We start from the raw sequence: 26,203 nt of genomic DNA on the forward strand, positions 1-26,203 counted from the left end.
ATTAATCAGCTGGTCTTGTCCCAATTTAATCAAGATTGCTGTTAAACTCAGAAATACTTAGATATAAGTGGCAGAGTTTGCAGTGTTGGTAATATAAAACACTGACAGAATGTGTGCTCCGTGTGATGAAATCCATTTTATCTGCCGTATCTCTCTTTCTGGCATGTTACTAGCCTTGCTCCAAGGCTGTACTGAAAGAAAAGTCCATGGATGTGTAGTAATTCTATCCTCCTAATATGCAAGTCTAGACGCCACTCTCTTATAGGGACAACATGTTCTTATTATTTACATAATCTAGAAATTATGATTTAAATTGATAATTATTGCCTTAGAGACTTGTGCAAGTCTAGCTTATTGCATAAACACATTGTTGCTGTGAAGCTTGAAGTCACAAGTATGTAAAAATGTGGATGATGAAAGCTTATTTTTATGGTCATCTTGTTAATAACCTTAGAATAAGACAATCTGAGGTCTTCCCAATTGTTATTTGTCACAAGCAAGGGGAATAACTCTTCCTTCCTTGTGTCTCCTTGAAGGCCCATCAGCTTCAGGTGAGGTGCTTCATGCCAGCCCAGCCAAAGCATGGCTCACAAAATAATCTGCAAATGACTCACTGTCAGTGAATGCACAGGGTAGTTTTCAGTCCCCAAATAATTTGTGACATACATATGATATTGTGTTGTTGAGTTTTTCATATACCCTTCTTTTACATATTTTGCCAGATAGTTCCTACTGAGGTATTTTTGCAGGTAATCACTATGGCACCCCCAAACCTCCCCGAGAACCGACCGGGCCAGTCCGTCGCTCCAATTCCACAGCTCAACTACCAAGCTCTCATCCCTTTAGTGAAGGTAGACGGAAACGAACTAAAAGTACAAACGAGGGTGGCCCCTCACCTGTCCCCTCTAACGAGGACTTGCCCCCACCGATGAGTCGTAAGAAGTCCCTGGAACGTGCTCACAGTGCCTCCAATCTGGGGCCACTCCCGTCCAACTGGGAAGTCGCCTTCACAGAAGATGGACAGGCTTATTACATCGAGTGAGTACAGTTGCTATCATGATAGATGATTGTAGATGATGAGGAGCATGGTGGTGGTGGTGGTGATGATGATGATGATGATGATGATGATGAATAGGCTTAATAATTACTATTAACCCATTCTTGCCATAAGAGGCGAATATTTTTGTCTTAAAGAGGCAACTGATGGGAACGGTTGGACAGGCTCGCTGATTTGGTTGATCCATGTCATCGTATCCCAATTGCGTGGATTGATGCTCATGATGTCAATCACTGAATTGTCTGTTCCAGACTCTTATTTACAGATCGCTGTCATATAGCTGGAATATTGCTGAGTGCGGCGTTAAACAACAAACAGACAATAATTACTATATTGAGTGGGTACAGGTTTTTTAGCAGTTGTGAAACGGATTCCATAATATTTACAACATCCAGTTACAATATTACAGTAGGCACAACAAAGTGATAGAGAAGCTAAATAAAACATAAATGATAAGGTGTATTTACGTTATTTCAAAGTTTGTTTCTGCCTAAAATCTCAAATAAGTTTAATACTAACTTGTCAAACTTTGAAGAAGGTTTAATGGAAGCACCATTTTGTGCTTTTTCAAACTTGGACAATTTATGGAATTGTTTTAATCTTTTAGAAATCATTATGAAGGGCAGCCTTGGTCTAATGGTGAAAATTTCACCCATGTCTTAGTGAGATTTTCACTTATTTTAGCCATACCCTCGACTCTTGTGTTTTACCATAGCATAATTCCAAAACTTGCAAGTGATTGAAAGAAAGTAGGCCAGTTGTAATACATTCCAACATAGTAACTTTCATGACAATATTTCATTTTTCTTTAAAGTTTGCAATTTCTAATGCGCCAAACTGGGCCCCCTATCAAACCTCATCCTCTTGTGTTGAGGACACTGCAGTAAAAAGACCCTTATATATACCGGCACACTTTTGTATTGAGTGTCCAAGCTTAAACACCGAAGAGTGTCCGAGCTTAAGCACCATACGTCAATGTTTTGTAAGGAAACAAGTCAGCAGTGTTAAACTGATTCCAGAATCCTACCTAGTTAGCCTACTTGTGTCAAGATGGTATCAAGCTGGCCCCATTATCTCCCCTTGTTCTTTATGTCTGTGAAGGAAAGCAAGCACCTGCTTGTGTTTTGGAGCTGGCATATACTTGAAATCCCTGTGATATGATGTTGTTAGCTTCATAAGACAAACTGCACTTGGAGGCCATGAGTGATACCAGTCCAGCGTAGCACTGACTTGACCTGCACTAGTGGCAGGGAATAAGCCTAGGAGATATTTAGAGGGTAAACTAGAAGCTAGGAGATTATCTGTCCCAAGCTTACGTGAAGATCCGGGTTACAATTGATCTTCAGCAACCCATGTTGGCACAAGAGGCCCCTAAAGGGATCGGTAGGATAGGCTTGCTGACGTGGTCATTGTATCCCACTTGTGTAGACTGATGCTCATGATATCAATCACTGGATTGTCTGGTCCAGGCAGTAGTGTTTATAGCCATCATGTTGCTGGAATATTTCGGAGTGCGGCTTTAAACAGTCAAATCTTATCAAAGTGAATTAGTTTTGTAAGTTCCGAGGGACAGATGATCTTGCGAGTTGGTTATTTTTATTACTCCCCATAGTCTTATGTTCTGAGAAAGTGAGTTACCTAAGAATATTTTACGTGAAGACATCAGCAGTTAGTCCTACAAGATTATCTGTCACATCATGCACAATATTGTCTTCAATTAATTGCGACAATGAGTTCATAAGCTCAGTGAGAATTACTGAGAATATTTTCACCATAATGGTTGCCCTCTTTGGTAATATGTGTTCATAGCATATGGGCAGTATAGGATTTGAAATCAATTTCATAAAAAGTGTGAGTGAGTTTGGTTTTATGCTGCTTTTAGCAATATTCCAGCAATATGATGGCGGAGACAGAGGAAATGGGCTTCACACATTGTACCCATGTGGGGAATCGAACCCGGGCCTTCGGCTTGATGCATGAACCTTTTAACCGCTAGGCTACCCCTTGCCCCTTTCATAAAAGAACCAAAAATGGTATGGATAATAGATTTTGGCCAATAACAAAAACATCAGCTATTTCTATTTCTAGGTTCTCAATCCTCAAAAAACTGATATATGTTAGTTTTGCAAAATAATGATAATGTGAAATTTATTATTGTGTTGATAAATTTTATCTGTTTCAAGTAAATGAGTATAACACCCTTTTAGGTCTTTCTAGTAACTGAAGTATTGTTTAGGACCTGTCTGGAGACATACCGACAAGTATATTATTGACATCTGTGGTGACATCCCCCAACTTTATGGACTTTGTCCCGATGATGGAAGAACGTAGTTTATACAAGTCTGCCATGTATCAACAGTGTTGAAACAATACTATGTGTGTTGCGTCAGTAGAATAAGACTGTTAATTTGTTTGATTTTTTTTTATTCTGACACAACGGATAACTGTCGCTAAGTAGGTTAAGCTGTTCTAATTGATCAGCTACCTATCTTGTGGTAAGCAATACTAAGCATTAATCTGTTGGAACTCTTCTCTCATATCATGCCATGAGGATTGTGTCAATTTTTTAAACCGTTTGCTGTGTTATATAGTGATTGGGTGTGAAACAGGCCTTTTGAAATCTGTATCACAAATCTACAATGTGGCTCAGATGGGAAAGTGGCAATGTTATTGCCTGGCTCGACAAAACTTCTTTCAATTTTGGTTTCATTCATTTGAGAGTTACTTCCCTTTCCGTCAGTTCAATGCCCAATGAAATACTTTTCATGTTATTTGCTATTCCCAGTGTCAGGACCTTCTCTATTCCCCCATGCTACGGAGGGGTAGATACTGTAAATCCTTGAATAAATGGCCAGCATTTATTTATTTTGAAGGTCCCAAGACCCAGCGTTTATTCAAGGATTTACAGCATCTACAGCACTTATTTTTTGCAGAAGGGGATTTTTTTCAGCATGTTTTTTCTCACATTCTGTACCTGAAACTGATACAGTATATGGTATGGATCCTCACAGACATTAAATAGTAGGATTCACAGTATATTTCCTCTTCAAAATATCAGTGTAGCATGCAGACAGAAAGACAACCTAGCGTTTAATCAAGGCAGCTAGTCATTTATTCAAGGTAGAGGGTCCTTGGTCCCTGTGTTTATTCAAGGTAGAGGGTCCTTGGTGCCTGTGTTTATTCAAGGTAGAAGGTCCTTGGTGCCTGTGTTTATTCAAGGTAGAAGGTCCTTGGTGCCTGTGTTTATTCAAGGTAGAAGGTCCTTGGTGCCTGTGTTTATTCAAGGTAGAAGGTCCTTGGTCCCTGTGTTTATTCAAGGTAGAGGGTCCTTGGTCCCTGTGTTTATTCAAGGCAGAGGGTCCTTGGTGCCTGTGTTTATTCAAGGTAGGTCCTTGGTCCCTGTGTTTATTCAAGGCAGAGGGTCCTTGGTGCCTGTGTTTATTCAAGGTAGAAGGTCCCTGGTCCCTGTGTTTATTCAAGGTAGAAGGTCCTTTGTGCCTGTGTTTATTAAAGGTAGAAGGTCCTTGGTCCCTGTGTTTATTCAAGGCAGAGGGTCCTTGGTGCCTGTGTTTATTCAAGGTAGAAGGTCCTTGGTCCCTGTGTTTATTCAAGGTAGAAGGTCCTTGGTGCCTGTGTTTATTCAAGGTAGAAGGTCCTTGGTCCCTGTGTTTATTCAAGGCAGAGGGTCCTTGGTCCCTGTGTTTATTCAAGGCAGAGGGTCCTTGGTCCCTGTGTTTATTCAAGGCAGAGGATCCTTGGTCCCTGTGTTTATTCAAGGCAGAGGGTCCTTGGTCCCTGTGTTTATTCAGGGTAGAAGGTCCTTGGTGCCTGTGTTTATTCAAGGTAGAAGGTCCTTGGTCCCTGTGTTTATTCAAGGTAGAGGGTCCTTGGTCCCTGTGTTGATTCAAGGTAGAAGGTCCTTTGTGCCTGTGTTTATTCAAGGTAGAGGGTCCTTGGTGCCTGTGTTTATTCAAGGTAGAAGGTCCTTGGTCCCTGTGTTTATTCAAGGCAGAAGGTCCTTGGTCCCTGTGTTTATTCAAGGTAGAAGGTCCTTGGTCCCTGTGTTTATTCAAGGCAGAAGGTCCTTGGTCCAGGTGTCCATTCAAGGCAGGTGTTTATTCAAGGGTTTAGGTATGAAACAACTTGCAGAACATATCCTGGCTCTTTCCCACTTGCCCATCTTGCTGAAGGGATCAACAGTTATCAGCATTGATCAGTAATTGTGCATGGCAGGATGACCAGGCAAGCTGTGGGATTAGGAGTTCCACTGATTAAGGCCACACACTTTTTATTTTTCGTTTCACAGGCCCGCCGCCACAACTGAAAAGCAGCTGGATAAGACATAAATTGAACAGTAAAATATCCATTTTTATTTTGTCTCCCTAGTAATATAGACCCTTTTATATAATATAAAATGTTATATATAAATTCCATGTCTGCATCACTATCTGTGATTCAAGAGGCCAGCTGCAGTTTTAACTCCATGGCAAAATGACTTTCATGTAAATAAATAAATAAATAAATGATAAACATAGCGTTTTATTTATTTTTTGCCAACCGACCTTGTGTGGAAAAGTGGTAAGGCTTGAATTAATCCGTGAAACATAAAATGAAAACTTGTGGCCTAATGGTCAGCATTGAGCATTGGTTCACGTTTAGCTCATCAGATGTGTCACAAAATATGATTAATGAACACTATTCATGTACTGAGAACATAATTACTGATTTTGCCCAAAGAAATGACAGTCAAATGGATTCAAGTGAAAGGATTAGATGAGAGCTGGTCATGTTTAACAAATGGTGAACACATTTAATGTCAAAAGTTATAGAACAGTCGAGACTAATCTGTCTTCTTATATACTTCTTGTACTCATTATATATGGTCCTGTACTATTCATTGGTTATAAAATATAGGAGCACCTATTGTGAGTGAGTAAGTGGGTGGATGGGCGGGTGGGTGACACTGTTTGAGTGAGGTTTTAAGGTGCTTTTAGCAATATTCCAACAATATCTGGGCAGGGGACATCAGAAATGGTCTTCACACATTGTTCCCATGTGGGGAATCAAACCCGTGCCTACGGCGTTACGAGCGAATGCTTTATCCACTAGGCTACCTCCGCCCCTTTGTTCTGTGGATGATCACACCTGAGTGTTTTGTAACTGTAAGCAATAAGACCCCCATTTGTCCCTGCGATGTGAAGATGAGTAATGGGATGCTGTACCTCACAAAGGCTACAGAAACACTAAAAATAGACAATAACAGAACTCCGACACTCTCGTTGTTAGTCATTCCCTGCTAAAACGGTTGTGATCTGTTATGTGATAATAAACACTAGAGGCTAAGCTTGGATTGATATTCTTTGTAACACATGCCATAATACATTATCTGGCCATTGTTCATGTCAGTGATGATCATGATTGCATGTTCAGGACCAGTTCTTTATGCTGGGGGTTAAATCATATCTGAATGATATTGTGTGCTATTGATCGAATATTTGGCAAGTTGTCCTTTTGAATGTTATTTTCAGAAATATGTATCATATTGCTTTGTAATGACTAACCATGTTGATTGGTAACAATTTTACCCAAATTGCTTCGTAAGCAACAATTACCATTAGTACTAATAGGTTCTGTCGGAGACGTAGTGGGTAATTGCTGATAACACATTGCAACAGCAGGCCTAGAAGTGCCACACATAACAGCAATTATCAAAGAATGGACTGTAACAGTCATTGCAAGTTGAGACTGGGAAACCCAAATTCAGAAATTGACAATTTTTTAATTGAGCAACACCATCAGTGGAAATTCTTTGACAGTATAGGTCCTTAATAAACCATGCTTGTCTTAAAAGCTTATGATTGCCTCCATGGTCTAATGGTTAAGAGTGTCGCCCACACAGCAGATGGTTGATAGTTCTATCCACGGACGTGTCATACCAATAGATGTTAAAAGATGGTACTTGCAGTTACCATGGGCATTAAGGGGCTAAACAAGGACTGGTCGGCTCGGAGTCAGTATATAAGTGTTTGAGTGGGTTATTCATGTTAAACTGCATGGTATCTCCGGATGAGGATTTGGTTCGTATGTGTGTCATTTTACCCTGGAGACATGGGTCTATGCTCATGTTACCAACCACTGGTTCACCGGTACTTGGTTACCTACAGGCGCTCCTATAGCTGGAATTATGCTTGAATGTAGAGGTGAACTAGCTCACTCAATGATTTTGGCAAGACATGGCATGTTATAGTCATTAAGATTTTGTAACTTTTAAAGTGTTTGTCTTTTTTCAGCTTGATTTGTTTGTTTGTTTGTTGTTTAACGCTGCACTCAGCAATATTCCAGCTTTATGACGGCGGTCTGTAAATAATCTTCTCTGGACCAGACAATCAAGTGATTGACATCACGAGCATCGATCCACACAATTGGGATAGGATGACATGCATCAACCAAGTCAGCAAGCCTGACCACCCAATCCGGCTAGTCATCTCTTATGACATGCATGGGTTGCTGAAGACCTATTCTAACCCAGAATATCCACAGGTCTTTTTCAGCTTGAGCCTTAATAACTATGCTGACATATTAGCTGTAGGTGATGTTCAATTGGACAATGCAATCTGTAACTTTTCAACAAGCCTGAAGCCCCAGTCTAGTAAAATTGTGTCTGGTCTAGTAAACCCAGCTATGATAGTCCATATGATATAACTAAAATCTACTTGGGAGGCGGTCTGATAGCCTGGTGGTTAAAGTGTTCGCTCGTCATGCCGAAGACCCGGGTTTGATTCCTGTCATGGGTACAATGTGTGAAGCCCATTTCTGGTGTCCCCCACTGTAATATTGCTGGTATATTGCTAAAAGCGGCATAAAACCATACTCACTCACTCACTAAAATCTACTTGGGTTTGGGTTTGTAAATTTTTATGCACAGACATGGGGATGATGTCATTGTATCGGGACTGCCAGATAATTCCATCCTCATCTAGGAAGAGCAAGTTATCATCCTTCTCTTTGAAGCATGAAACTTACACCTGCAGTCCATGTTTTTTTTGATCAGGGAATAGGAAGCCAGATGACATCTTAGTGGGGCTTTTGATATGGAACATGTTCAGTTTCTGTGTTCCACCACGATGTGGAGACGTGGGTTGTTTGTTGCAGCAGTGCTGCAGTTTATTTGTTACACAAACATAGATTGTTGATCGAGACATGTAGACATACCCTCACTCCTACAAGATTCATTTGTGCTGAGCTTGAATTGCTGGTTCTCATGGGTATTTTTTTCGGACAATCGAAGAAAAATAAAAATTTTAAATCTGGTTTGCACATGCCTAAAAAATTAGAAAAATGTTTGAAAAAATTAAGACATGATTAGATTGCTTTCCGTCTAAAAGAACCATATGCGGGATATTGAGTTGTGTTTTTGAAAATTATAATAATTACATTCAGTTTTATATTTTTTCTTCATAATATAATGAAAACAGACAGTAAATAATGAGATAATTATTGACATGTCCCCCAGAGACAGTGCAGAGAGCTCCGTACAGGTGTGGGGCCATGTGCCAAACATTAGGATGATTTCATCACCATACAATGCACTGTTGGAGAGCTAATCCCTGCAGTGTATACTGCATCACATTGCACGCCTGGAGTTAGCAGTGCAGTGCACTGTGGGATGCAGACTCAACACAGCCAATCGGTGCACATTTCATAAAGCATAGACGTGAGATAAGCTCTGTATTACCTTTGTGGTTTTGATTTGTCTGTTTTTTGCATCTGTTAAGACGGACTTGCTGTATGGGTGGGAAGCAAATCCTGGCCACCTCCATGAATAAATAAAATATAGCTCAATATACAAATAAGCATGGAGACATGGGGATGTATGGAAGATTAAACAATAAATAAAACTGTAAATGTTATTTGCATAAATAACAATTGCCGCAAAATTGCTCAGTAAATTATGAGCATAATGATTCACTCATTAGTATCTCATAAATATGTTTTGACTGATGTTTTATTGGGGCGGTCGTATAGCCTAGTGGTTAAAGCGTTCGCTCGTCACGCCGAAGACCCGGGTTTGATTCCCAACATGGGTACAATGTGTGAAGCCCATTTCTGTTTCTGGTGTCCCCTGCCGTGACATTGTTGGAATATTGCTAAAAGCGGGGTAAAACCATACTCACTCACTCACTCACTCACTCACTCACTCACTCACTCACTCACTCACTCACTCACTCACTCACTCACTCACTCACTCACTCACTCACTCACTCACTGATGTTTTATTTATCTTGTTATTTGGTAATAAAATGCTAGTGTCCTTAATTACACTAAAAATCAGAAATGATGTTACGTTTTTGAAATAGTTTAAGCTGAAAATAATAAGCATGAAAAATGGAAGGTACGGTTTATTGTATTGAGGTATAGCTTTTGATGTGGTCGGCAGGCGGACATGAATTATGAAGTTAATGATGGGATTCGCCAAAATGTAATGGTTCAATATTACTGGTTAGAAGCAGCAGGGTAGCCTTTGGGTTAGAGTGATAACTCATCAGGAAGCAGCCCCTGATGAAGATTAGATTAATGCAGACCAGGCTCCATGGAGTACTGTCTAGTTTTTGTGCAGGTCAAGACATTGTAATTAGTGCCTTTTGAAGTTGAGACACTGTTTCTGTAAAATTAGGGTAATCGTTTATGTTTTGATTGATCAGAACATGAAACTTGAGTTAGAAAGATGAGCAAAGTGTTGGAGTGACCTGCTCCAGATTTGCTGAAAATGCCAGTTGGACGGAGACTAGTTCTTCTGTGAGATTGTAAAGGGCAGGGGGATTCTTGTGTGCACTTTACCCAGCCCAGGGGTTTTACCAAATTGATGACTGCATCCGTGGTCGAGTGGATGGAGCGTCTGCCCCGAGAACAGAAGGTCAGAGTCCATCGCACGGCCGAGTCATACCAAAAGACGTTAAAAGATTATACATGTTGTTACCTTGTCGGGCACTCAGCATTAAGGGATAAAATAAGGATTGGTCGGTTTGGAGTCAGTATACTGTGTCTGAGTGGGGTATTCATGTTAAACTGCAGCATGGAACCTCAGTGGGCTAGCACTATAAAACAACATTAGTCTGGACTAATACAAGCAGCACACACACACAAGCATGCATGTTGCTGTGCATTATGCAAGTGCAATAATCTTGAATATGATGCTATTTAAAATCTGCATAATTTTTGTATTAATAACTGAAATGTGTTCAAAAAGGTGTTATACAACCTCACTCATCTGAGTCTGTAATATGGTCTTTGTTCAGGTTAAAATAAGAAATACTCGTTCTGTTATGCTGACGTAGTGTCACCAAGTGGCAGCATTTGTTTTAAACAATATATATCTTGATGCTGTGGGTCAGGATAGTTCAGGGAGTAGTAGGGTAGCCAAGTGGTTAGAGCTCATGATGCTGAAGTTCCAGGTTCATTTCCACACATGGGTTCAATGTGTGAAGCCCTGTCTGGTGTCCCTCGCCAAAATGTTCCATTAATATTTCTAAAAGATCATTAGATCCTGTAGATCCTCACTTACTTACTTTGGGCGGTCGGGTAGCCTAGTGGTTAAAGCGTTCGCTCGTCACGCAGAAGACCCGGGTTCGATTCCCGACATGGGTACAATGTGTGAAGCCCATTTCTGGTGTCCCCTGCCGTGATATTGCTGAACATTGCTAAAAGCGGCGTAAAACCATACTCGCTCACTTACTTACTTACACATGATGGTATCGTGTTCCCACCACACAGTTTCAGCCGAGAACAAACTATGAACCTGTTCCATCTGCAATTTGATGCCAGTTTTCATTAGTTACAAGTTCTGTTGTTATTTCATCATCAGCATCTTTGAAGATTTGAGGGGTGATACTTGTGGGCTGTAGCTTCTGATTCATCATCTGAAGGGTTCGTGATACTCTTGATGCATGAATGTTGAAATTACTGCCCTTCACAACAGTCATGCCAAGCACCTTTAAAGTATGTAAACATCAAACGGACTTGTGACCTCAATGTTGTAGCAGACCTCTTCCTTATTGACCAGACAGACGCTCATGTAACAGCTCATGTTGAGTGCTGTGGTACCATGCACAGCAAGCAGATCTGCTCACAACAGGAAGTTAGTCGGCTTCTGAGGCGGTTGCATCTCGTTGCAGTTCAATCTGGCGGTTGATGACAATTCAGAGGGGTGCCCTTTGGTTGCCCCGGCGAGAAGCTGACGAACCGTAGCAAATGCTGCTCCGTTGAAATTAAATCTAATGATGGCAGTTCATTATCTGACTTAGAAGGGTTATAACCCTTTAGGTGTTGAATATTTTAATTATAAAATGAATAACCCTTTGAGTGTTCCTGCTTTTAATTTTTAAGTGAATAACCCTTTTAATGTTGAATATTCTAATTATAAAGTGAATAACCGTTTAAGTGTTGAATATTTTAATTATTAAGTTAGTAAATCTTCAGTCTTGAATATTTAGATTATGAAAAGTTTATTACTTTATTGAATTGTTCAATATTTTGCATTTAACCCTTTTAGTGTTGGATGTTTTTATGAAACAAATAACCACTCTGGTGTATGACAGTTTCATTATGAACAGTTTAACCCTTTTTGTTTGAGTGTTGAATTTCCTAATCAAAAGGATTATAAAATTTATTTCTAGCTTATGTTGAGTATTGGGTAAAGGTGTGACGTGCCTAGATGTTGTTCAGGCCACATTTCTTGGTTTACTGGTTTGCTGTTGATGAAAAACAGTTGCTATTGGTTACATGCTCATGTGTTTTGTGAAACATTAAAAAAAATATGTATATAGATGTAGTCAGGAAGCTGTTTTGTGTTGAAGAAAGTAGTATAGTTGAAATATTGTTTGTTTTGAGAATATTCAGGGATAATTCTAGGTTTGGATGTCAGTGGACTCAAAACATGGCACATTGCCTTCTGTCAGTTTAATTGCTGTAAATGAAAATCACAAATATTTACCTTTTTGAAAAGTCAGATCATGACCAAGAATTGATAGGTTATTATACATAGGAGAAAAAGGTCATATATTTGAAAAGTATATATACATATATTTGAATACCCATTCCAAACAACGTCAGATTAAGTCTTCCTGTGGTATTTTACCAAATGGATTTAGGTACATCCTAGAATTATCCATGCATTTGTTTTTGGTGGATTTAAAAAAGTGTGATTGAAATCTTATATTTCTGTACTTTTCTCAAAATTAGGGTGAGCGGATCCGCAAACCAAGGCATAAAGTAAGTGTGGCCTTTCTGACTCTTGTAACATGACTGCGAGTGAGAGGTGACTGGCAGTGAGCCTGTGACAAGACATGCCACTAGGACATGCATCTTGTGTTACCCTTAGCTCATGTGGCTGTTGCCATTTCTAAAGTTCTGTGGTAGAAGTAATGCCTAAGTTTCAGTGTCTGCATGCTTTTGTCTGAAACATTATTTCTTTACTCATTGGAATCCTGTCATAGGGGTATTATTTTTTGCCATCTTTTGAGAGTGAATTGTCATAGGTTCTCTCCTTGTTTGTGATCATCCATATCATATTTTGGTTTCCTTTCTATATGCAAGTAACAACAGGGAGACTATTCTTGTTCTCCATAGAATGTGGTATCTGGGTACATCTGTAGCCTTGAAATTATCTTTGTACTGTTTGAAGTGAAATGTTCTTTTTTAGCTTCTTGTGATTGAATGTATGTAACACTTTGTGTATACTACTCAGCTGTTGATAGGCACCAAACTGATTACTTTGGTAGTGAAACCATGTTTACTCATCCTGCTTATTGTTTGTTTGTTGTTTGTTTTGTTGCACCCTCAGCAATATTCCAGCAAAATGACAGCTGTCTGTAAATAATTGAGTCTGGACCAGACAATCTAGTGATCATGAGCATCGATCTACGCAATTGGGATATGATGACATGCATCAACCACCCAATCCCATTAGTCGTATCTTACGACAAGTGCAGGTTGCTGAAGACCAATTCTGACCCGGATCTTCACGGGGGCATCCTGCATTGATCCCAGGGATTGCAGGTCAGAATAGGCCCCTAGCAACCTATACTTGTCGTACAAAGTGACTTAATGGATCTGGTGGTCAGGCTTGGTGACTTGGTGGATTGGTTGTCATCATAACCAGGTGGCGTAAATCATTGCTCAAAAGATCAATCACTGGATTGTCTGGTCCAGACATGATTTACAAGGTGAAATATTGCTGAGTGTAGTGTTCAACAACTAACAAACATTTAGCTTTGGGACCATTGAAAATCTATCATGTTCTTATAGTAATGTGAGACAGGCTGATGAGTTCTTGTGTTTAATGCAAGTGCTATGGGCACCCCACCAAGACATGATGTCAGGTCTTCTCTTGCGATACTTGAGTTTGATATATGGCAATTTATTTAATGAGGTTTCGCTGTATATGCTTTTTGAAATATAACTTAATATCCCTTTCAAGAGTTGGGTAGTATATGTGATGGGAGTGATGGTGAACTAACACTGGTTTGTATTGGCACTTCAGTCACAACAGCGAGACCACGCACTGGCTGGATCCCCGGCTCGAGAAGCTTCAGAAACCTTCCGCAGATGACTGTGAGCAGGATGGTAAGTCCCATTTTCCTCATTGCAGGGGTGGTCGGGTAGCCTAGTGGTTAAAGCGTTCACTCGTCACGCCGAAGACCTGGGTTCGATTCCTGATATGGGTACAATGTGTGAAGCCCATTTCTGGTGTCCCCCGCCGTGATATTGCTGGAATATTGCTTAAAGCGGCGTAAAACCATACTCACTCACTCTTCAGGACAGAGATTGTCCGTGGTCTTGTGGATGTCAGGTTATATTGTATGATGTCATGACAGCTTGTGTCAAAACAGCTATTCAAAATGGAGATCTGATGGTCAAGATCTGTAGATTGACTGATTGCGGGAACGTCCGTTGAGTTCAGTCACTGGTTTGCCTGGTCCAGTCATGGTTATTTGCAATCTATGTTGATGAAGGGTGTTAAGCAAAATTCTCTTTCTATTGATGATGCACTGACCATGATGTTCATGGTGGTGGTTAGCCCACTGGTTAGTGTGTTTGCTCATCACACAAGGTCAGAGTTTGAATCTCATATTGGGGATAAGTTGTCCTTACAGCATTCCTGAAAACAATATGTAAGAATTTGTGCTTTGGAACTTCTCATTTGTATCAGTGGTTTACTTTTTTTTTAAATTTAAGCCAGTGCGAAAGTTAATTTATTGTATTCAGCTGAATGTTCTTGGCAGGCTATTTGGGAAATGAAAATCTCCTTTTTGCTCAGATGAGTCAATGACATACAACTTGCCTGTATCAAGCCATAACATTAGTTATTACAATAAATGTGAATTGGGAAATTTGTGATTCCATTTTGGGAAGATTTAGACATTTGAATATCAGCCTCTGAGCAGGCCTATATGAATTCCTGGAAAGGTGGGGAAAAAACATGTGAACTATGGCCATTTGGGAACCTGATTCTACTTGAACATTATTTCTTAGCAATGTATTACATGGCTATTTTCATCGCTATTTTCATAGCTGTTTAAGTGCATCTGCATTTCTTTGATGCAAAAAGGAACAAATATGCACGGCAGGGAAACTCCGACTCACAAAGATTTCTTTTATGACTTACAAATACCACTTCATCAAAAAGAATGATTTTACATTTATTTTATGTATACTTGTTAAGCTAGCAGTGATTATGCTAATATTAAGAGCTGACACATCAGTACCTAATCATCTTGTGTTCACATAGAAATGTTGGCTATGTTATTTTATGGGGAGCTTACTGTTGCAATCAGTGTAGTGTGCAGCCAATGGACCAGTGCACTATTGTTGCACTGCACGTTAACTGCAGGTGCCCCCTGGTTAAATGTGACCATTACAGATCCAGGGACAAGGGTTTCGGAGCTGGTAATGTCTGCTTCATTGTTTAGGGCTAACGCACAATTGATTAGGTCTTGTTAAATGTTTCAGTGTTAATGAGTATTCACAAATTGAGTTTAGAATTAAAACTTCACTTCTTTTGTCAATTTAGAGGATGATATAAAAAAAATATGCTGAAAAGTGTGATAATTATTTTTCAATTTAATGTAAATGAGGAACATATTTGGAACATGTTGGAATAAGTCTCTAATGAATGTATAATTAAGACATCAAAATGAGCTAGCTGGCATCATCATCCAGAATGTCATTGTCTATCAGGTTTAATACAAAGTCGGCCAGATGTTTGCAATTAACAACCAGGAAGAGGAAGCGCAATCCGAAGTTGATTCAAAACAGCTGTTTGGAATAACTGACTTTTTTGGAATTTGAAAACTCTACTGAGAGTCATACCATTCCACATGGCCGAATTGGGTACATTGGAGCTGTCTGTGTTTATTTTATCAGTTAGGTCATGGCACATATGGGGGGCTATGTGAAGTCTCTTTGTTGGTGATGTGAACACTCGTGAACAATTCAAAATGTCAACTGGTTTTACTGGGTTTAGTTAGATTATTTCTGAAACTACTTCACATGTCTACTTCTGCTTCTGGGTCAAACTGCCTGAACGATGGACTGGATGTTGTATGAATTGTAGAGTGCTGTCACATTCTGTTTTATTGTGATCCATAGTCTTCCCTGTGCTGTCATGGTTACTTTAATGATAAGGCCATAATTGATTATGTTTGTTTGTTGTTTAACACCGCACTCAGCAATATTCCAGCTATGTGATGGCGGTCTGTAAATAATCAAGACAGGACCAGACAAGCCAGTGATTGACATCATGAACATCGATCCATGCAATTGGGATACGATGACATGCATCAAACAAGTCAGCGAGCCTGACCACCCGATCCCGTTAGTCGCCTCTTACGACAAGCATAGACAGCGCTGAGGACAAGCATGGGTTGCTGAAGACCTATTCTAACCCGGATCTCCTCGATTCCATAATCATTTGTGAGATATTCATCCAAGCTGGCCTCACTAGCCGACAAACCTATGGGGATTTCGGGTTAGAAACCTTGCTACTAATAGGAGGGAACCGAATGGATGGGCTTACCTGGCTCTGCGACTTTGTTGATTGTGTGTCATCATCCCCCGACACCCTGGATCGTTGCTCACAATATCATTCACTGGATTGTCTGGTTCAGACTTTTTTTTAAAAACTGCCGTCATGTTGCTGGAATATTGAGGAGTGAGATCTTAAGCAACAAACAAAATCACTATCATCGATCCCGCCAAACATGCTTTTATTGTTCCAAAGAGAGTGGCGGTGGGGTAGCCTTGTGGTTATAGTGTTCGCTCATCATGCTAAAGACCAGGGTTCGATTCCCCGCATGGGTACAATGTGTGAAGCCCATTTCTGGTGTCCCGCTGCGATATTGCTGGAATATTGCTAAAAGCGGCGTAAAACCATACTCACTTGTTCCTAAGAACCACGAAAATCCCTGCGTGGGTTCCATTCTTTCTTTGTATGATGAAATACACCATATATGCAGTGATTTTTAACGTTCCTGCTGCATGTGAATCCCATCCATCAAAAAGACATGTACACACATGCCTCGAACAGTTGTCTAAAAAACAGATCATAAAAAAATGAATGCAACTCATTTCACAGGAAAATTTAATAATTGATTCATTGTGACCTAAGGAAATGATTTTATTAATGAGAGTTAGGTATTACGTTATTTTGCTTGCTGCTTGAATGAAGGATTACATTTCCAACCTGAACTTTAGCTGATATTTGCTGTCTCGTGACATAAAGTTGGATTTGATGTATGCCAGATGGTGGAACAGAGATGGATTGAATTTCTTATATTTTCCTTTTCGTTCTCTTTCTGTACAGCCAAAATTATCAAAAACAGATTGCATATGATGCTCATAAGTTTAATGTAAAAAAGTTTACACGTTTACCTATTTCAAAACACAAGGAGTTGGTTAACAAAGTGCAGGCTATTCATTATTTGAAGGGACTCCTTATCAAGGGTTTAATTCCAGAATCAATTAGCGTGCGTGTGTGACTGTGTATGTGCGTGCGTGCGTGTGCTAGTATAGCTTTTTGCCAGTTTAAAAGAGCAAGCCAACTGAGATACCATGCTGCAGTTTAAGTTGGATACACCACTCACCCACATTATACTGATGCTGAACTGTCCAGTGCTTGTTTTTTTCCGAGTGCCAGGGCAGGGTAACAAATATTATTATCTTTTGGTATGATGGGGCCGGGGATGGAACCACCACCCACCTTCTGCTCTATCCACTAGACCCTGGAGGCAGGTTGCCTGTGTAGATGGGCTGAAATACTCAGGAAAAATGTACAACTTTATGAATTTCAACTGTATAATTCCTTTAATCCTTATCCTTACTGTATATCTGGCTTCACTACCCATGTGTTTCATTAGCTGTGTGCTATTTGTTATTCTTACTGTACATCTGGCTTCACCCAATTATCTCCTTGTTATCTCTATTACCGTTGTTGTCAGCGTAATCTCTTCTTATCACATGTCATGCATATATACCTCTCATCACTTGGTTGTTGTCACTCCAGCTTGATAACGGCGTAAGAACCTTCATCGAAACATCGCTATATGCAATAAACCAGAAGTTGTTATCTGTAAAGTTGTACGTTTTTCTTAATTATATGGCAACTTCTAGAATGGCAATCAAACATTTGGCTGTTCAGATCACCATTACACCATCTCACTTCCAGTTAATAATGAGGACTTATTCTGATTAAGTAATTTAAATATCTGATTTTTTCAAACCAGTTTAAGAATTTGTTGTGAATGAATTAAGATTCCCACTCATTCCCTCACCCCCTGAAGGCAAACAAAGACGTTTGTGTAATTGATCCCCCGAATATAGTCTTGAATGAATTCCAATTTTTTCTCCTCCTTTTGAAGAAAGAACCTAAGTGTACGACAAAGACTACAGTTTTCCTTACAGTCAGTGAAGTGGAGTGTCATCGTGTTGATCTGTGTTATGAAAAGGTTTATGTTATAGGTGTTTCTGAGGATATAACATGTCATGACATGTCGTCACATGGTGCCTTGTTCACACAGAGTGTGTTATACTTGATACTGTGTGAGGATTACCACACAATGGTCTAGGTCTTGTGTGAATACGGGTAATAACACCACAGTATATCGTGTCTTCGATACAATGTAACAGTAGTGGGGATAGACGACTACCTTCATTATGTACAGTGGACTTCTCATTCAAATATTTTTTGTATGTCTGGTCAGTGTTTCGTGGAGTGTGACGCCTAGATTTATTTCCTTTTTTTTCAATTAATATTCAATTAGAATTTTATTTATTGTATTTATTTTCCTTTTTAAGGAGGAAAACATGTTAAAAGAAAAAGAAATACTTAATGCTCAATGTCCTGCTGGGATGGGAACTCGATCTCTATGTCAAGATTTCTTTATTTTGTGTTAAAATAGTTAGTTGAAATTACAGGCTTGATTTAATTGCGAACACAGATTTGGATATGTAATAATAATTTCTGTTGACGGTTTCGTATTTACATGAAATCAGAGCTGAAAAAGAAATTGTAATTATCGTAAGTTAATTGCAGTGTCCTGAGCAATATCACTGCAAAAATGACTTTGAGTTGATACATGTCATCGATAGACTTTCCATTAGCATTCCCCGAAACATACTTTTCTGTTTTTCAAGTGTATCAGTGATTGTGTCACTGTAGTGATGCTGTCATGTGATGCTGTCGTGTGATGATACAGGTAAATGGAAGAAACTATCAAATTATCCCGAACCACTTTGATGTCCTCTTCCTTACAGACCTGATACCATAGTGCTGATCTTCAAGATGGCTGATGTGTTACGCGTGTAGGACAGCAGGGTTGTCACGTCTGGAAATTATATAATGAAGCATGTTTTAAACAGTTTGGAAATGCAATATACAGATAAGTATAAAATAAATAGGGACATGTTTCCGTGACTGGTGTCTCGTGGAGGTTTACGTTTACCAAGTTTACCTTGTTAATCTACTCGACTAACAGTGAAAAAATTGGGACATCATTTTAAAGATATTGTCCATCTGTCAGATTTCAATTCCAAATGTATTCAAACATGTTCCGAAAGATGAAACGCATTTTAATGGCTGTGTAAAGCAGTGATGTTTGGCTGGATTACTCCCCAGCAAACATCTCATGTAACGGCAAATCCTTTCAGTCCGCCTTGATTAGGATAACAAAGAATGATCCGTAGTGAACCCTGAACACGAATTGTGCTGAGACCGATGGCAGAGGGGTTCCTCTGGTCCTTGGGTCTCTTGTTTCTTTGTGGAACTTCATTGAGACTGCCTTGGTTTCTGTTTACGTCGTTGACACTCTTTTGGGGATTGGCTGCTCAGATGAAAAATCAGTATAATGTAAATTGCTTCGGAAAAAGCTATCTAAGTTTAAATCCACAGATGAGTACGGTGCAAAAAGTACACATGCTTTCTTTTTAGAGGAACATTTTTTTCATAAAATTTCCAGAGAAAGAAATGTGGATCCCAGTGGATGTTAGATGTTTACCTCTTAATGTTTTGTGGCTGAGATATGATAGATGTATTTTATTGTACATGTGAAGCCACTAGGGGCAGGGCACAGAAACAAAAAATCCTGTTATAGTTCTCATTGGTTGAAGGGTCATAAGTATTGAATTAACATTCTATAAACTATTCCTTCCATTGAGATTTAGTGATCAGGGCTTGTAGCAATGTATTTCAAGGCTTTGATGAATCTTTAATAGCATTAGGTGTGTGCCTTATGTGGAATTGTATAGTGTATAAATCTATATTACTTTCTGTTTGCTGTGTTACTTGAAGTTCAAGTTGGCCATATGTGACATCTTATTGACCAACATTCATTCTTGTTTAGGTCAAGATCAATAAAATTGTTTCAACATTTTCCGTTACATGAGTAGAGAAAAATGTGAATTTTTAAACTCCCATGTTTTTGTGGCCTGAAGAAATTGTAATTGGATAGGTTTCAAATAAAGATAAGACATTTTTGGAAACTCACAAATCTGAAATCAAATTATTCAGGAGTGTTTGTCAATTTAGAAAGAGGCCCGACAGTCTGTGCAGGAATGTCAGATGATACTGTTTTCCTGATCATGTCTGTCTTAAAGGCATAGAATTTGCTAATGAGTGTAGAAATGGATATGCCTTGCAGCTCCCATTGGACGCATATTCGTGGCATATCATCTGACTTTTTGGCCAGTGTGAGAAAATGTCCTTTGTGATGTTTTTATTGGACAGAGGCATGACTTTGATGTAAACACTTCAGCAAACGCTCCATACAGATCATCTTCTATACACAATGTGTGGTCTGGAAAATATCCCCATATCCAGACTACTTTCACAGACAGCCATCTTTGTTTGACTGGTGCTACCTATATATGTTATGAGAGATGCCTGTCCGTGTGGCTACTCTCAAAACATTCTCAAAAGTTTTACCGAAGTGTTCGCTTTCACTATGATATGTGGTGGCTGTGTATATGCGGTGAACTATTGACATCTCCAAATAAATATGATATGGAGGTGAGAATTGATAGATGTCATTGAATTAACAAGGACTTTCCCAGGTGTATGTACAACGTATGTATTTATGATGTTTGAAAGATGGAATAAGGATTTGCCATGTTTGCTAAAATTGAACTATTTTAAAAAAGAAAATCGCAATCAGAAAGCTTTGTAGTAATTCTAAAGAAAAATTAGGTGTATGAAAATGATGTGAAAGTTTTATTTCTCTGCCAGAAATGCAGATTTCTTTGACTTATCGCCATTTTGTTTTTGTAGTTTATGTGGTCATTTAGACAAGACATAAATTTGTATGATATGCAGTCAAACAAGCCTGTAATTTCTAAATTTCTTCAACCCAACTTGTCCTGCAGGGCAAGTAGATAATATTTTGTACTCATCTTGCAATATTTTCACTTGCCCTGTTAAATTTCCTAAAGTTTTATGTTCTCAGTTATTATTTACGGCAGACAGTACCAAATAGTTCAGAGTCCCCACCATCTATGTTCATCTTCGCTCATTCAAACTCGCTCAACCATACGTTTTGCACAGTTTGTTTCATTTTTTACAGTCACTGATTTTGAGAAATGTTCCTCTTTTTTTCAGCGTGTTTGTTAATTAAATCATATTTTTTGTTGTTAACACCACAATTCCTGATCAAAAACCTCTATATGTTAGCCATTTACCTCACAAAATCAATCAGCTGTTCACTCTTGCTTTGATGTTAAGGCGTCAGTAACAAGTCGCTTACAACAAAAATTATAAATATAATTTTCTCCCTTTTAAAACTAGTTTCGATACCTGCTGCACAAACGCACTTCCTGTTTATTTATGTAACAGACAGTTGCCAAGTATGTCTCCTATTTATATGTGCAACATGCATTTCGTTACTTAGAACACGTGAGACATGAAAACGTATTTTAAGTTCATAATTATCTTGCATATTTTATGGAAAATGGTTAGATATGAACTGATACAAAGAAGTATCTGTACTCACCTGGTAGGACGGACATTTCTTCAGTTCTTTCTCCCTGTACATCCGACCCGTGAAGATTCCGGGGTAGAATAGGTCTTCAGGAACCCATACTTGCCATAAAAGGCGACTATGCTTGTCGTAAAAGGCGACTAACGGGATTGGGTGGTCAGGCTCGCTGGCTTGGTTGATACATGTCATCGATCCCAATTGAGTGGATCGATGCTCATGATATTAATCACTGGATTGTCTGGTCCAGACTCGATTATTTACAGACCGCCGTCATATAGCTGGAATATTGCTGAGTGCGGTGTTAAACAACAAACCAATCAACCAAAATCCCTGTACATCCTGCCATTCATCAATACGAACAGCCGGGTGGATTTTTTTAGCCCTACTGTTTGAAATTAATTTGATATTAAAATGATGAAAAAGAAATATTACAAAAAGTTGGAGTTGTATTTCCAGTTTTAAAAAAGATACCAATAGATTTCTATTTGACATATGAATTAAATATCTCACTGCAAAGATACCTGGCATTTAAAAAGTTGGAAATCTCGACGTAATTGTCAACTTCAAATAAAAAGATTGAAGAGATCAAACAGATACACACATCATTATAGTGACATTTGAGACAGTGTTGAGGCCCTGGAGGGACTAAAAATAATAAGTATAAGGATGTATACAAATATACAAATAAAGCTATTGCAATTAGATTAAAGGCAGTATTTCTGAACAGAAAGCTCTTTAACTGGCTCTTGAAATAATCCACGAAAGTTGAGAGTGTCAGGTTGAGTGGCAAATAGTTAAAGAACTCCAGCTCCATAGCTAAAGATCTTTGGCCAAAAGATTTCAGGTTCCTGGGTTTCAACAGTCCCCTGGAGCAGCCTATGTGTATCCAGAGAGGTAACTACATGGATAGGATGGTCAGTCTTGGTGACTTGGTGACTTGGTGACTTGTCATCATATTTTGGTTGCAAAGGACGTTACACCCAGTGTCCGAAATAACTGTCTGCCCACCTGCCCGTGGCTGGTAACTTTTGTGTTGGGCTGCATGAAATGTTCACCTGCCAGACTACCTGGCAGATAATTTTAAGACTACTTATGTATTCAGTTTTGTCATAACTCCCTGTAGATTCTCAAGTTTTTATTATTTCAAATGAACCAAGAGGTGATTTGTCTTAGTTTTTGCGATTTTTTTTCAATATTTATGATGTCTGAATGAGGGCAGTAACTTTGAAGATGGGCAGGCAACACTTATGGGACACTTGCCTTACTCTCTTGTTGGGTTTTAAAATTATTTCAAACACTGGTTGTTTCTAGTTTTTGCGATTTTTTTTCAATATTTATTATGTCTGAATGAGGGCAGTAACTTTGAAGATGGGCAGGCAACACTTATGGGACACTTGCCTTACTCTCTTGTTGGGTTTTAAAATTATTTCAAACACTGGTTGTTTCTAGGGGTCAATCACTGGTTTGTTTGGTCCAGACCACGGTGATATGGGTGGACTATTGCTGACTGTGGCATTAAACAACAAACAAACAAACCTAACTCATTATGTTGATTGTTGGGAACAAGACATCCGTTTAGTGAATCTCTGTGTTCCAAAAATGGAGGCATATGCAAGTGTATACGATATGTGTTTGGCATTTGAGAACCTACTTTGTTGGGGCAATGAGTGTTTAAAAATTGACTAGATGAACTATTTATGTTTACATTTTCAGTATATGCAAAGTACACATTGACCTTAAAAATAAATATTACATCTTGCACCTTTAATGTACTGATATAGTGATAGAAACTTGATATGACTGTCTGAACTATGTCCACATTTTTGTGTACTATTTTATTGGCTCAAAGCGTAAATGTCTGAAGTTGCAAAGTGTAAGGGATACTAAAGATTGGAGTAAGTGTTACCCTGGAATAATTGATGAAAGTAAATGCCCTTCCGCTATGAGGAGTATTTCTGAACTCTGACTTCATAATGTATAAGTCTGCATTTAGAACTAATTATAACTGGTCGTAAATTCCTAAACATCTTGGAAAATTAATCTGAACTTATTACACGAAGACCTTGTAGTGTTTCTTCTCCGATAGACAATCTAATTCACATTCCAAAAGTTACGGACAATTTTCTGTCTGATTAAAGTCCGGGGCCAATGTAGATGTTTGATTAATTCAACATTCCTGACCAGTGCAAACTGACGTCTGCTACTCAGATGACCAGATGCTTGAGGAGGTCGTCTGTTCTACTCAAACATTGACCTCTATTAGTTTCTGTCTTTGTTCCGTTTGGCCAAAGGCTTGCAGTTTGATTGGCTAAGGGTTTAATTATCTAACAACGGATTGGCCACACTTTCAATAATTAATTTCTTTGAATCAGGTTTCATGAGGCTTTTCTGTGTAATTACGGTCAATTCCTGTTAACTGCAAACACGCTATGCAGTCCAGTGGAGTTGACTTTATTTGACAAATTGAATTGTTAAGTCTTTGTGTGTAGTGAAGTAAAAGTATCATCTGAACACCTGTTTGCCTTTGTACATTTGATTAGGACTTACATTTGTTTCTTCAGATCAGCCAGAGTGTGGAACAGGTCAGTTTGTGTCTCTGTGTGGTCTAACCCTGGGTGTGTGTGCACCTGTTCTGTTTGCAAGGCTAAATGTCACAAAATTAATTTGAGCCTGTTCCGAAAATAAAACATACACCTGACCTTTCCTGCTTTACACCTCGTGTTTGTTTGTTGTGTAACGCCGCACTCAGCAATATTCCAGCTATATGACAACGGTCTGTAAATAATCAAGTCTGGACCAGACAATACAGTGATTGACATCATGATTATTGGTCAACGCAAAAGAGTTATGATGACATGCATCAATCAAGTCAACGAGCCTGGGGCACAACCCATGCCGTTAGTTGCTTCTTTCGACAAGCATATGCTGCAGAAGACCAAGTTTTACTTGGATCTTCATGGGTGACACCTCAAGTGGAGGTTTGTGAGCAGAATGGGACTGCAGCACCATGGGACTGACTGGGATGGGGATTTGATGGATGCTGAGTATGAACAGTTCCTGCATCCAAGTCAACCCTCTCAGCTGTGACTTTGAGTAGGGTAGTCTAGTGGTTTATTCTTTTGCTAGTACAAGCATTTATCCAGGATACCAAATAAGATCCCCTTGGCAGAAAATTTGGGGAAAAGTGATAATCTAATATTTCAGTACAAAGTCATAACAGTAATTATTACCATATAACCTGCGTTGGCAAATTTGTAATTCCAATTTGGGAATATTTACTGCCATTTGGTGCAGACTTGGGGCCAAATATCGGTCTCTCAAGAGGCCTAGATAAATCCCTATTATCACTCAATTGTTCTAGGTTCAATACCCCACATGGTTCTTAAAAGAATGACAAGCACCAAAATGACTCTCAGCTATGACCTTGTGATTTAAGCTTTTGCTTGAATATTAGAGATCAGAGTTCAATCCCAACATCAGTAAGAGAAGGTATCTTGCATAAATGGGAACAAAAAACCCCTCAATTATTACTTGGATTGGAGTAGCTTTATCTTGACAGCATGGCTTGATGCTCATTCTATCGGCCACTGGTTTGTCTTGATATCTTCCAGGCTGCTTTGTGAAACCATATCATCGCTGACTCCTATGTGAACCCTTTGCTCTTTACTCGCACGGAATCACGCTGTTAAATTTTTCACTGGATAAATGTAACACTTGAGAGGCAGAGTGTCAAGAGCTGTGATATGTGCATGCGGTGGAGGAATTAATCAGTTATACCACAGCCGCAGGTCATGAATAAACCAGGTTATCCTACACCAAGGGATGGGATGGATGAAAGCTGAAACAAAGCCTTATATGGATGACTGAATGTGTTTCATGATTTATGCCAGTGTGTTCAATGAATTGTTAACATATGTTTTATCAAATATTCATAATAATGAATACAATGATGGGAAAATATTTTGTAATCTTTCAAAGTCATTAATATATTGATTAAATGGCTAATCTGCAGAAGAATGAAATAGTTCCACCCTGTAGGACATACCATACTTCAAGAGTGGGGCATTTCATGTTCATCTTGCAGAATGAGACGGAACATTTATTCATTTGGTTGAAAACTTTGATAATAAGGACACAGATTGTATGATGATAACATGATAATAGTTTTTTTGTAATTTGAATTACTGACTACTGGTAATTCCCACTGAATCAAGGCCTTTGAAAATGAAAATAATGATTTTTTTCTTCTTTCATACAAATTGCTTGCGAAACTATTCCAAATGTTAGAATTTGATTTTTCTTAAGTTGAGTATTGTTTTTGGGTGAAGATATTTTTCATTGAGGGTATAAACATCCAGTGTCGATTTGTTCTTGTGAGTCTAGGTTTAAGTGCAGTGTTACCATTGATGAGACATGATCCTGGTGTGGGTTTGTGAGTTTGAGTGTGGGCTTGTGTGTGATGATTTAGTGGGATGCTGCCTGCGCTGCGACACCAGAGTGCAACATGTCAGGTGTCGGAGGTACTCACCCCCCTGCGACAAACAGTGCAGCGGTACTGTTACCTGGCCTCACAGACTCTCTTATAATGAGTGCACTAATTGCCGCTGCTTCTACCCAGGGAATT

The 26,203-nt window shown here is 39.0% G+C and overlaps 1 protein-coding gene across 13 annotated transcripts in view; it reads left to right on the top strand.

Moving 5' to 3' along the window:
* The window catches only part of LOC124133076 (membrane-associated guanylate kinase, WW and PDZ domain-containing protein 1-like), a 159,740-nt gene that overhangs the window by 37,554 nt on the left and 95,983 nt on the right, over positions 1-26,203 (top strand). For 9 of the 13 annotated variants that reach the window (XM_046497313.2, XM_046497312.2, XM_048401788.1 and 6 more), the window contains exons 4-7: positions 750-1,038; positions 12,296-12,325; positions 13,596-13,678; positions 24,141-24,161. In XM_046497313.2, the coding sequence (XP_046353269.1) occupies positions 750-1,038; positions 12,296-12,325; positions 13,596-13,678; positions 24,141-24,161 (423 nt within the window). The remainder of the gene's footprint in view (positions 1-749; positions 1,039-12,295; positions 12,326-13,595; positions 13,679-24,140; positions 24,162-26,203) is intronic. The other 4 variants (XM_046497309.2, XM_048401790.1, XM_046497307.2 and 1 more) reach the window with 3 other exon arrangements.

This window comes from Haliotis rufescens, unplaced genomic scaffold (genome assembly GCF_023055435.1).
Source record: "Haliotis rufescens isolate VD_foot unplaced genomic scaffold, xgHalRufe1.0.p SCAF_23, whole genome shotgun sequence".
NCBI classification, from domain to species: Eukaryota; Metazoa; Mollusca; class Gastropoda; order Lepetellida; family Haliotidae; genus Haliotis; species Haliotis rufescens.